Source organism: Prunus avium, chromosome 4, assembly GCF_965620075.1.
Source record: "Prunus avium chromosome 4, drPruAviu1.hap1.1, whole genome shotgun sequence".
Classification (NCBI taxonomy): domain Eukaryota; kingdom Viridiplantae; phylum Streptophyta; class Magnoliopsida; order Rosales; family Rosaceae; genus Prunus; species Prunus avium.
The window spans coordinates 37,736,113-37,748,116 of NC_142287.1; the positions used below are offsets into that span (position 1 = coordinate 37,736,113).

General features: G+C 41.4%; 3 protein-coding genes and 1 non-coding gene across 4 annotated transcripts; 1 reads left to right on the forward strand and 3 right to left on the reverse strand.

The window, feature by feature from the left end:
* Window positions 1–1,353: 1,353 nt before the first annotated feature.
* LOC110771636 (ARM repeat superfamily protein) lies at window positions 1,354–3,575 on the forward strand. Its single transcript, XM_021975966.2, has 2 exons — window positions 1,354–2,855; window positions 3,109–3,575. Exons 1-2 carry the CDS (start codon window positions 1,554–1,556, stop codon window positions 3,169–3,171), a joined length of 1,365 nt encoding a protein of 454 aa, XP_021831658.2. The 5' UTR covers window positions 1,354–1,553; the 3' UTR covers window positions 3,172–3,575.
* A 798-nt stretch (window positions 3,576–4,373) lies between these two features.
* Window positions 4,374–6,914, reverse strand: LOC110771677 (inositol transporter 4-like). The gene is made up of 4 exons (XM_021976022.2): window positions 6,611–6,914; window positions 5,995–6,509; window positions 5,191–5,796; window positions 4,374–5,096 (listed from the first exon to the last, which is right to left on the reverse strand). The coding sequence occupies exons 1-4, from the start codon at window positions 6,744–6,746 to the stop codon at window positions 4,617–4,619; spliced, it is 1,737 nt and encodes a 578-aa protein (XP_021831714.1). The 5' UTR covers window positions 6,747–6,914; the 3' UTR covers window positions 4,374–4,616.
* A 923-nt stretch (window positions 6,915–7,837) lies between these two features.
* TRNAL-CAG (transfer RNA leucine (anticodon CAG)) lies at window positions 7,838–7,918 on the reverse strand. The gene has a single exon. It is a non-coding gene; the product is annotated as a tRNA-Leu (tRNA).
* A 319-nt stretch (window positions 7,919–8,237) lies between these two features.
* On the reverse strand, window positions 8,238–11,791 carry LOC110771630 (inositol transporter 4-like). Its single transcript, XM_021975958.2, has 7 exons — window positions 11,318–11,791; window positions 10,701–10,871; window positions 10,490–10,560; window positions 10,038–10,373; window positions 9,806–9,913; window positions 8,956–9,558; window positions 8,238–8,854 (listed from the first exon to the last, which is right to left on the reverse strand). Exons 2-7 carry the CDS (start codon window positions 10,831–10,833, stop codon window positions 8,375–8,377), a joined length of 1,731 nt encoding a protein of 576 aa, XP_021831650.1. The 5' UTR covers window positions 10,834–10,871; window positions 11,318–11,791; the 3' UTR covers window positions 8,238–8,374.
* Between the last annotated feature and the right edge of the window lie 213 nt (window positions 11,792–12,004).

The window sequence follows — 12,004 nt, forward strand, 5'->3', positions numbered from 1 at the left end:
TACGTTGTGTTGAATGACAAGATGAGTTTTTAAATTATTAGAGTGGCTGCTGAAACATATGAATAGGAATAGGAGATGGACGGTAGAGGAGAAGACAAAAAATAAATTAAAGTGATTAGGTGCTGAAAAATACAAGACACGCTATGTATAATTAATGTTTAGTTAGATAATTAGGTGAGCAAATTCTTTGCATCGGTTCAGATATATGCATGCAGTGCAAGTGATGGGTGAGACCGTGAGAGGTGTTTGAAATTTTGAATTAACCTTTGTCGCGTGGACTAATTATAATTAATTAACAAATGCACTTTTTTTCATTTTTTTTTCTCGGATAAACCAAACGCTAATAAACGTGGTTAATAATATCCAGTGATGGAGTCATAATTAGTGGTACTAGGTCTCCGTTTTTGCCCTGGCACGTGTGGCTGATGTGGCAATTGTAGACACAAAGCAAACACCACTCGCTTTAAAGTAAAGTAAAGTAAACAGAGTGTAGTTGACTTTGGCCCACTTCTCAAAGACCACCCAAACCCAACCCAACACCGTCTTTCATCTCATCTGCAGCATTCTGCATCAAGAGAAGAAGATAATCAAACGGCTGCAGAACGCTGGCAACACGTGTCCCTCCCGATTCTAAACTGACTGTTGTCGTATGCCCCAACGCAGGAGAATCTTCCCACACGTCACCTGCCCCCTCCTTTTTTTTTATATATATTTTATATTTTATTTTTTCACCAAGGACGTAGGAAATTCAATTTTGACCAAAAGCGTGCTAGAGGTTTGATGAGAGGTTGAGAAAGTGCACAAAACGACGGCGTCGCGGCCTATCAGGTTTTGGCCGACGGGGTAGGTCCCACCTAAACACCCATCCCATCAAAAAGAGCCAATTGGATTTGTGCCCACTGCCCACAGTCGCATCAGCCCCCTAGTCTTAATGTTTTAGTTTTCGACCATGAGTTTGTATCCCGGAACGACGTCGCCTTCCCCAACCTAATATGTGGTGTGTGACCATTTTACGTAGGAAAGCCTGGCATTTGTTGCCTTGTGTTGTGACTCCTCCTTTTTTTCTTTTTCTTTTTTTCTGCAGAGACAAGTTTTTATAAAAAAAAAAAACAGAACAGTCTAAATTTCTTTCTTTCTTTTTGTTTTGTATCCAAGCATACTCTAATTAAACTAATTTATAAAAACAGGCCAACTCACTTTCCTAATCAACTAGCCTAATTCATAATTAATTACCACTACACAGAAGACAGCACCATTTTAGTGTTTGTAAAACATATAGTGACAGAGACAGAGACATAGACATAGACATACAGTCATATACACATGACATATGACAGAGAGACCCTTAAAAAATAAATAAATCCCACTGCCTCATCTCCAATCCTCTCCCTCTCAAATTCCCAATTCCTACTTCCTCTACACCATGAGCTTCTTCTCTACTCAACAATACTAGTTCAAAAATTAAAAAAAATCTACCAGTACCAGATAAAATCAAACTATATATATATTGTGTAAAGGTCTCAGCTTTGGCTGATTTCCCATCCACAGCCAGAATGGTTTCTCTACAAGATTCTCATTCCAGCTCCAACCACTTCCCTCCTCACACCCGAAACTTCTACTCTCCCTCCTCCACCAAAATCCACAGGCAAACAGGCCGTTCCATGCGCACCATTCGCTCCAACATCTACCATGACGATCAATCTCGAAACTCCTTCACCACCGAAAGATCGTCCTTCGTCTCCGAGAACTTGACCGATTCCGTCATCGACATGCGTCTCGGCGAGCTCGCCTTGCGCACCCACGGCTCCGCCTCCAAGTCCGCCTCCTCCGACGAAGAGTTTCTCCAGCTCTCCCAAGCCTTCAGCGATTTCTCCGCCTGCAGCAGCGACATCTCCGGAGAATTACAGAGACTCGCTACTTTGCCGTCGCCGGAAAATGAGCCTACCTCCGAAGCCGAGCCGGAGGTGCCGGAGGAGCCCTGCCAGGGGTTTTTGCAGAGGGAGAACTTCTCCACCGAGATCATCGAGAGCATTTCACCGGAGGATCTTCTGCCGACGGTCAAGATCTGCGTCGACGGCCTCCAATCGCCGTCGATTGCCATCAAGCAATCTGCTGCGGCCAAGCTCAGGCTTTTAGCGAAGAACCGGGCGGACAATCGCGCTTTGATAGGCGAGTCCGGTGCGGTCCCTGCTTTAATTCCTCTGCTCCGGTGCAGCGACCCCTGGACTCAGGAGCACGCCGTCACGGCCCTTCTCAACCTTTCTCTGCACGAATCGAACAAGGCGATAATCACCAATGCCGGAGCTATAAAATCGTTAGTGTACGTGCTCAAAACCGGGACGGAGACCTCGAAGCAAAACGCTGCGTGCGCGCTCTTGAGCCTGGCCCTAATTGAAGAGAATAAGAGCTCAATCGGAGCCTGCGGGGCCATCCCGCCGTTGGTTTCGCTGTTAATAAGTGGATCCACGAGGGGCAAAAAAGACGCCTTGACGACCCTGTATAAGCTCTGCTCAATAAAGCCCAACAAAGAGAGGGCAGTGAACGCCGGAGCTGTGAAGCCGCTGGTGGCGCTAGTGGCGGAGCAGGGGACGGGCTTGGCGGAGAAGGCGATGGTGGTGCTGAGTAGCTTGGCTGGGGTTGAGGAGGGGAAGGAGGCCATTGTGGAGGAAGGTGGGCTTGCGGCGCTTGTGGAGGCCATTGAAGATGGGTCGGTCAAAGGGAAGGAGTTTGCGGTGTTGACGCTGTTGCAGCTGTGTACTGAGAGTGTGAGAAACAGAGGGTTGCTGGTGAGGGAAGGAGGGATTCCACCTTTGGTTGCGCTTTCGCAGACTGGGACTCTTAGAGCTAAGCACAAGGTATTTTGATCATTTCATGAACTTTGGGATTTCATGGTTTGCTTTGTGTTAATGCGTTTATAATTGTATAGACGAAATGGTGGTCCTAGTCTTTGAATTACAGATGGTTGATTTGAATTGGGGATTGAAGCCAATTAGTATTAGTGTGCGAATTTTCATGCATTTTGTAATGCTAAGTCTGCATTTGGATGCTGCGTGTTTATGTCTTCACGGAGCTGGCTTGATGTATATTGGGGTTTGGTTGTTTTTGCAGGCTGAAACGCTTCTTGGGTATCTGAGAGAACCGAGGCAAGAAGCGTCCTCTTCAGCCCTTTAGAGAAGAGAAGAGAAGAGAAGAGATGTACTGGTGGTACTGGTGGTGGTACTGGTACTGGTACTAATTAGAGAAGAAATTATACTAGTACGTCTTATGTGGTTCAGTGTTTGGTTGCACTTGTATATAGGAATTATTGTTGTTTCATGGTTTTGTACAGTGTGGTTGAGAAGCTAGGAAGAATATGATTGTACAAGGAAGAGATTAGAGGAAGCTAGTGAGCAAGAAACTGACTTTTAGATGTATGATTTTTAACTAGGTTTTTGGTTGGGTATCTTGTTTCTTTCTTATCCCTCTTTTCTGTTATTGACTTGGTTTTTTTGTAGGAGTGGAAGTGGTTTTGGGTTATTTTCCTTGTGTTTTGTCTGGGAAACTCAAATTTAAGAACTCAAAGGGTTATTTTTACTGATTGTCTGGTTTTCCTTGTAATGATAGATTGTCTAAAACTTCTCTCTTCTTTTCAATATTGTGTTTTAAGTTCTGAATGATGAAATTGATCCCCATCGGATTCGTCGTCCTTCAAAGCATAATGTGTGTTTTATACCTTGCTTAGTAGTGAATGCAACTTTATACTTTTGCCTAGATGCCAGTACAGGAAGCTCATCTCTTGAAGATTTTATCCTTTATTCTCCTCATATTTGGCAATTTTCTCGCCAGCCAAACAGCAGGCTATTTAATTTTATGAAAGTAAAGAGAAAAAAGGGACAGAGAGAGGGCAGAGAGCCCTTGACATGCTGCTTGTCTTTGATGTAAAGTAGGTCAGCTGCTATGCGAGATACCATCACCACCTGTCCTGCATGCAAATGCAATTGATTCATTCATCTGGCAAACCCAAATCCAATGGCCACCAACCGATCCAATCCAAACCCCACCAAACCAAAGATTTTGAATACTTTGTTTATAAATCCTTGTCCATAATAATCATGCATTAGCTGGCGGAGCAGCTGTTTGCTTGTGTTGTTTGTTTGGATGGTTGCAATCTCATATTTTAAAAAGTCAGTGAATTACGAGGTGTCGGTGCGCCTTTTGCGTCAAAGTGTACGCGGGTCCAATCTCCAATCCTTGAGTGTTTCTTGTGTTTTGCATGCCTTTGCCTTTGAGCGAAATGTGATGTGATGGTACACGGTATGTCATGGTCTCTACAATCGAACCATTTAGTTCAGTTGGCCTCAAGTTCCAATCTTCCTCCTCTCAGACAAGAGATTATCTTTAAGACTATCATTGGTATAAAAAAATGTATATACAATCGAACAAACAAGAGATTATCTTTCACTAATTATTCTATTCTCACGTGTCTACAACATTCATCACTAGCATATTCTCAAGATAAAAATAAAAGGGAGATAAAAAAAACTATAGCATAGTGTAATCGACCGTATTATTATTAAATGACATGACATGTACACATCAATTGTTACCCGACTAATGATGTGAAAATATGGTCCCTATTACTCCTCAACTTTGGCTTTGCCTTTGGTGTCCTTGGGAGCAAATAGTTTAGGTTTGAAGCCTTTCTGAAGCAACTTCTCAACTTCTTCAAATTGCATTCCTTTGGTTTCAGGAACCAGGAAGTAAATGAATACAAGTCCAATTAAAGAAAATCCAGCAAATAGTAGAAATGTTCCGGCAGAACCCAGAGCTTTGGTCAGGGTTAAGTATGTCTCACTGACTATGAGATTGGCTGTCCAGTTTGAAACTGCAGCAATCCCTCCACCTATTCCTCTGTATCTCAGAGGGTATATCTCTGAGTTCACAATCCAGGGTACGGTTCCCATTCCAGGCGCATACATAATAATGTACAATCCCAGTAAGATCACTGCAAAGATTCCAATTTTGCTGGGACAACCTTTGCTGTACCACGTACGACGGTCCTCGCGACACGAATCCCTGATATTATCATTGGCAGCCAAGCAAGCTCCCGGGGCGAGCTGACAACAATTAAGGGAAAAACAAATGGATTAGTTGAGGTCAAATCTTTAATTTATGTTAAATAAAAGGCTCACTAGTTAGTTGTGCGCTTACATCCTTCACTTTGCTAGAACAGAAGGCGCAGTCTTGTTTCAAACATGTCATGCAGTTCCATGATGCAGGGTTAGAAGCAGAGCCATAAGCCGGACATGTAGAGTTGTTGCCAAACCTTGCAGATTCCAAATTACTAATCTTGGGAGAATTTTCTGCCGCATAGTAAAACACCCCAGCTAACACCACCAGGCAAGTGATGATCCCAAACATAGATATAATCATCAGCCTTCTCCTTCCATATCTATCTACAAAGCACATGCTGATGAGGGTGCCAACCACGTTGAGACCGGAGGTGATCAAAGACAGCGCCATAGCCGTCTGGTTGGACGCGAACCCGGCAAATTGAACGATGGTTGGGCTGTAATACATGACAGTATTAATTCCTACAAATTGCTGAGCTACTTGCACAGTGATTCCTGCATAGAGTCCTCTTCGGACCACGGTGTTGCTCAATGCACCCTTTAGTTTTCCGAACACGCCATTTCCAGCTGTTCCTACCTCAGCCTTTTCAAATTCCACGGATTCATGCAAGGCTTTCAGTTCATCATCCACCTCTTCGGCAGGGTAGATTTTCGCTAAAATGGCCCTAGCTTCATCCACCTTGTTCTGTTTTCATTAACACAAACAAAACCAAGAACAAGTTATATATTTGGCATACTGAACATAATATGCTTATGTCATTGCTAGACTGTGAATTCAGACAATTTATTGATCGCGTTTGTCCAAATTCAGAGTTTGACAACATAAGCACAAGCATGCATTTATGTTACGACGACGTATAACTAGCTACTATGATCAGCTCACCTCTCTGTAGAGCCATCTGGGAGACTCAGGAAGCGACAACATCAATATGAACTGAACCACAGCTGGAAGTCCTGCAACTCCAAGCATCCAACGCCACGTTCCAGGAGCTTTCGTGAAGGCCAGATTGATGAGGTATGACAGGAATTGTCCTCCTGTAATCAACATACCGTTTGTGCTAACAAGAGCTCCTCTGATTCTATGAGGAGAAGCTTCCGAGATGTAAAGGGGTGCGGTCATGGAAGCCATTCCAACTCCCACACCAACTATAATTCTTCCAATGATGATCACCCACGGAGCTGGAGCCACAGCCATAACTATTGCACCCACGAAGAACACCACGTCCGCGATCAGGATTGATTTTTTCCGGCCAAGGGCATCGTTCATCCATCCACCAAATGCAGCCCCAATAATGGCGCCTGCAACTGCCATACTCACTATGGTCTCCTGCAGCCATGTTTTCCTGTCAACTTCGCGAAAGTCCTCACGAATGTATAGTAATGCCCCGGAGATTACACCTACAGCGCCACACCAATAACAACACATACAATTAGTGCATAGACATTTTTCCTTTGAATGAATTCATTGTTGGTATAAATATAATTGAGATTTTAATTACCTGTATCGTAACCGAAAAGGAGGCCTCCAATGCCGGCAGAGAGCGCAAGACGCATAATGTAAGGCGTCTTCCATGTTGTCCTCCAGCACTCTGTGAACTCTGTTTTACTAGAAGGGTGGGCTCCCCCCTCCACCATTTTCTTCTTCTTCTTCTTCTTCCAAGCAAATCAGTGCTCGCTGAAAATTAATGCAACAAGCAACCAATGCATGCATGCAGTGGTTCAGTTTCTGTATTTGAAATTACAAATATCAATCAATCCCTTGCTAATCCTATTAACATGGCCGTACTTCTTCTTGATATATACGCATTGGAAGAAGAATTTAGTTGGTAGGGAAATGGATAAAGACTCATTGACCATCATACTGTCAGCCTTAGTTACAAAACAATCCTAAATTAAAGCCTCCACACGCATTTTCTTATCTGTCTTCAGTTTTTACATCACAAAAATAGCTGTTCAATCTCAACATGGAGAACTAATTTCGATTTGACACGAAAATGGAAATAAATACATTAGCATGCCAATTTTCCACCATATAACTATATACATGAATGTATCTCCACATACAGAATACATATACCATATGATATGTGTCTTACCAAATGACTATTTGACTTTTGTTGTTGCTGGTGTTGTTGAGCTCCTGTTTCCTCGGGTCTCTGACCGCTCCGTAGAAGCACCTTTGAAGCTGCTTCTTTAAAGATTGATGTTAAAAATTCACCAAAGAGATTGCTGGTGTTAAAAGTCCTAATTTGGAAGAAGAAGGTTTGGGGGTCCTTGTAATGTCTATAATACTATACCTAGTTTTGACAAAGTGGAATTCTCTAGGCTCAACACTTTTCTCTCTAACGCCTCACTCTCTGTGTTTTCTTACATGCCCTCAAATGTCGCCAATTACTGACCACTATATAGTGCATTGACCGATTTCTGTTGAGACCCATGTCGCCCATTAGCCATGCAACAAACTATTTTTAGACATTCAGTAGAGCATATTTCCAAATACAATTTCTTCTTAACTGTAGATGTGATGTCCGCTAAACTCTCTCATTTTCCAAATACAGTTTCTTCTTAACTCTCTCATTTTCAAGGATTGGATTAAGGTCCACTAAACTCACATATAATTTCCTTAAATATGGCCAACTTATAAAAATATTTATGCTGACCCCAAATTATTCAAAGAAGATACGAACCGGACAGGATTCGAAAAAATAGAAAAATAATAAAAATCATGTCAAGAATGGGATTCGAACCCATGCCCTTTCGGACCAGTACCTGAAACTGGCGCCTTAGACCAACTCGGCCATCTTGACATTGTTGTTGATCCCTCCAACAAAAACATTCAAATAGCAACTGAATATGGGGAAAATTTGGTCTGCATAGGAAGTTTCTGTATTTTAGGCCTTTGGTTTTGATTGGTCGATAATCTACGTACTTCGGCTCATTGGACCTCTCTTTCTCTCTATACGCCCCAATTTAGTTTAAAGTTATGCATGCAAAAATATTACTTTGGCTTTATGCATCCATGATTTCTTTAACTGTAATGACTTCTGCTTTTACTGTGCTCTTTCCCCATTGCAAATATGGAAGTGGAGTTTTGAACTAGACGAAAAGTCCTTCATATTTTGACCATATGCATTATTTGACACCAGCATTGGCTGTTGCTGCTTTGGTCCAAAAATTTGATTTTAGAGATTGAAAAAAGATTGTTTTAGAGTACATTGAAGAGAACGTATATCAGAGGACTGAAGAGACTTGTATTGCTTGACTCAAGAAGATTCAACATTCTTGCTTTGCTTTTCCTTTGAAGCAAATGGTTTGGGTCTAAAGCCTTTCTGAAGCAACTTCTCAACCTCCTCAAATTGCATCCCTTTGGTTTCAGGAACCAGCAAGTAAATGGCTATAAGTCCAATGACAGAAATGCCAGCAAAGAGGAGGAAGGTGCCAGCCGAACCCAGAGCATGAGTCAGGGTCAAGAAGGTCTCACTCACAATGAGATTGGCACTCCAATTTGCAACTGCAGCCATTCCTCCACATGTGCCTCTGTATCTCAGTGGGTATATTTCTGAGTTGACAATCCAGGGTACAGTTCCCATTCCTGGCGCATACATAATAATGTACAATCCCAATAGAATCACTGCAAAGAACCCAACTTTGCTTGGACAACCTTTGCTGTACCATACACGATGTTCTCCGCGACACGAACTCCTGATATCATCGTTAAGAGCCAAGCAAGCTCCCGGGCCATACTGACAATTGCAACAAGGGAAAAGCAATCAGAATTTATTGGATCATAAGTATCTGACAAGGCAACTTGAGAAGAAGGCCAAAGTAAATGAGGTGAACTTACATTGACTTTGTTAGCACAGAAACCACAGTCTGCTTTCAAACATGTCATGCAGTTCCATGATCCAGGATTAGGAGCAGACCCATAAGCTGAACATGTAGAGTTTTTACCAAAGTGAGTGGATTCCAAGTTACTAATATGTGGAGCATGAGATGCTGCCTGGAAAAACACTCCAGATAACACCACCAGGCAAGTGATAATCCCAATCATAGAAACAATCATCAGCCTTCTCCTCCCATATCTATCCACAAAGCACATGCTGATAACGGTGCCAACCACGTTGAGGCCAGAAGTGATAAGAGAGAGTGCTAAAGCCGTCTGGTTCGATGCAAATCCAGCAAACTGAACGATTGTTGGGCTGTAATACATAACTGTATTAATACCCACAAATTGCTGAGCCACTTGAACAGTAATGCCTGCATACAGTCCTCTTCGAACCACAGGGTTGCTCACAGCACCCTTTACTTTTGTTATCATGCCATCCCCAGCATCTCCTTCCTCAGCCTTTTCAGCTTGGACAGATTCATGCAAGGCTTTCATTTCGGCCTCAACCTTTTCGGCAGGATAAATTTTCTCTAAGATGGCCCTCGCCTCATCTGCCTTATTCTGTTTAACAGAAAGAAAACAAAACTGAGTATGGTAGTATACATAAAATCAAGTGATTATGTATGAAAAGTAAAAAACTAATGCTACAATCAGACCAATCTCAATCACGAAGAAAGATCTAAGTTTAGCAAGTTTGTTGCCTTATGCCAACCTTAAAACATATTTAAGATATTTCAATATGCTTGAATAACTATGACAATGATCATGCACAGAATATAGTTAAGATGAGAGTTTGATTAATGGTCACCTGTCTGTAGAGCCATCGGGGAGACTCTGGGAGTGACAACATCAGTACAAATTGAACCAAAGCAGGAACTCCTGCTACACCAAGCATCCAGCGCCAGGTTCCAGGAGCCTGAAGCAAATTAATTTCACAACAATTAATTAAGTTGAAATTGATATAATTGATTTTTTATTGTTCAAAATTGTTGTCTTTGTCACATATGCAATTGAACTCAAGCTTCAAATGTAATAGGTACCCTGGTGAAGGCGAGATTGATGAGGTAGGACAAGAATTGTCCTCCTGTAATTAGAAAACCATTTGTACTGACTAGAGCTCCTCTGATTCTAGCAGGAGAGGCTTCTGATATGTAGAGCGGTGAGGTCATGGAAGCCATTCCAACTCCCAAGCCAACCAGAATTCTCCCAATTATGATCACCCACGGAGCTGGAGCGACAGCCATAACTATTGCACCAATGAAGAACACAAAGTCTGCAGCTAGAATTGACTTCTTCCGGCCAAAGGCGTCGTTCATCCATCCACCAATTGCAGCACCAAAGATGGCCCCTGCAATAGCCATACTCACTATGGTTTCCTACAAATTAATGTCAATGAACAATACCACAAAGTTAGCTAAGACATACATAAAATATGAGCTTAATCAATTACACTGATTAACATGAACAAAACAGTGGAAATGTTATAACTCACCTGCAGCCATGTTTTCTTGTCAACGTCGCGAAAGTCCTCACGAATGTATAGTAAAGCCCCAGAAATCACACCTACAGTACTCCAACAACACAGATAGAATTAGAAAATAGTTGCATGGATCCTGCATAGAATTTTGTCCTTTGAATATGAACTAAATTAATTGTTGGTTTGGACAATTGTGATTTAAGAAGAGATTTAAGTAAGTAAGCACCTGTATCGTATCCGAAAAGGAGGCCTCCAATGCCAGCAGAGAGAGCAAGACGCATAATGTAAGGCGTCTTCCATGTTGTCCTCCAACACTCTGTGAACTCTGTCTTACTTGCAGGCGGGTGTCCTCCCTCCATATCATGCACTAATTCTTCGAAGTAAACTCACTCTAACCCTGAAATTAAAAAATCAACTGCTATCAATCTTTTGAATTTTGAGGCAGCCAATTCACATTCATTTCTTGCACCCAATACCATAAATAAAAGAAAATAAAGAAAAATATATGTTCTTCATGGGCAAACAATTCAAATGAATTCAATCTAAAAATTAAAAAATTAATAACAAATCAAATCAAATCCATTGTTGTGATAAAAAAAGAATAAAGTAGTAACCCCATATCAAAACGTAGGGAAATTATGAATTTGATAATCTTCTTCGTTTAAAACACCTTCCTTTCCTTCTGCAAGAAAGATTGGTTCCAAAACACATGCATATATGAAAGAAGCCATGGTTCGCCATTCTTTGGTTGTTTACTTCCCTTCTTCTACCATTGGACCCTTACCCCAGAGAGAAAAAAAAAACAGACTAACAAGAGCCATGCTGAAAAACAAAAACCATTACCTTGCTATGCCTTATGGATGGAAGCTCGTCCCTTCTGTTCTTCTGCCGACTAGTTTTAGATTAGAGTTGGGTTTTCTCTGTACTTTGAATTTTGATGATGATGATCAACTTTTATCTAATTATGTAAAATATTTTTGTAAGGGATGAGGTGATATATATATTTATTATGATTGATTTTGAAATATAAAAGCGTAACTGTTTCCTTTTTATTAATTAAATTGTTGAGAGTTTCTATAGAAGTAGAACACAGACTACATTTAAAGAGGAGAGAGCACTAGTGGTGATTGAGTTAGTGAAATTAGTCGCAGAAAAGGATTCTAATGGATAAAGGAAGAGACCAGTCAAAACAACCAATGACAAAATCAGATTTGTCGTTTTTTTCTTCTTTTTTTCTCCTGGTTACATTACAGGTGTCTTCTGTTCTTTTGCAGACGGAATTATAGTGCAGACTGGTACTTCTGAAAAATCTTTGGTCTTTGGAAACCCAATAAACAAAGATTATATTTGCCAAAAACCCACTCAAACAAAACTCATGCAACATTCCACTGCTTCACCAAAAAAAACAAGATAGGCTAGGCTGATGCTTGAACACGAAACTAATGATAAATCTTACCTCTATGCACCCGGCGAGAGGCTTTTGTAACTGATGATGATCTTAGGTTGAAGAAACAGATGTCTTATCTTTCT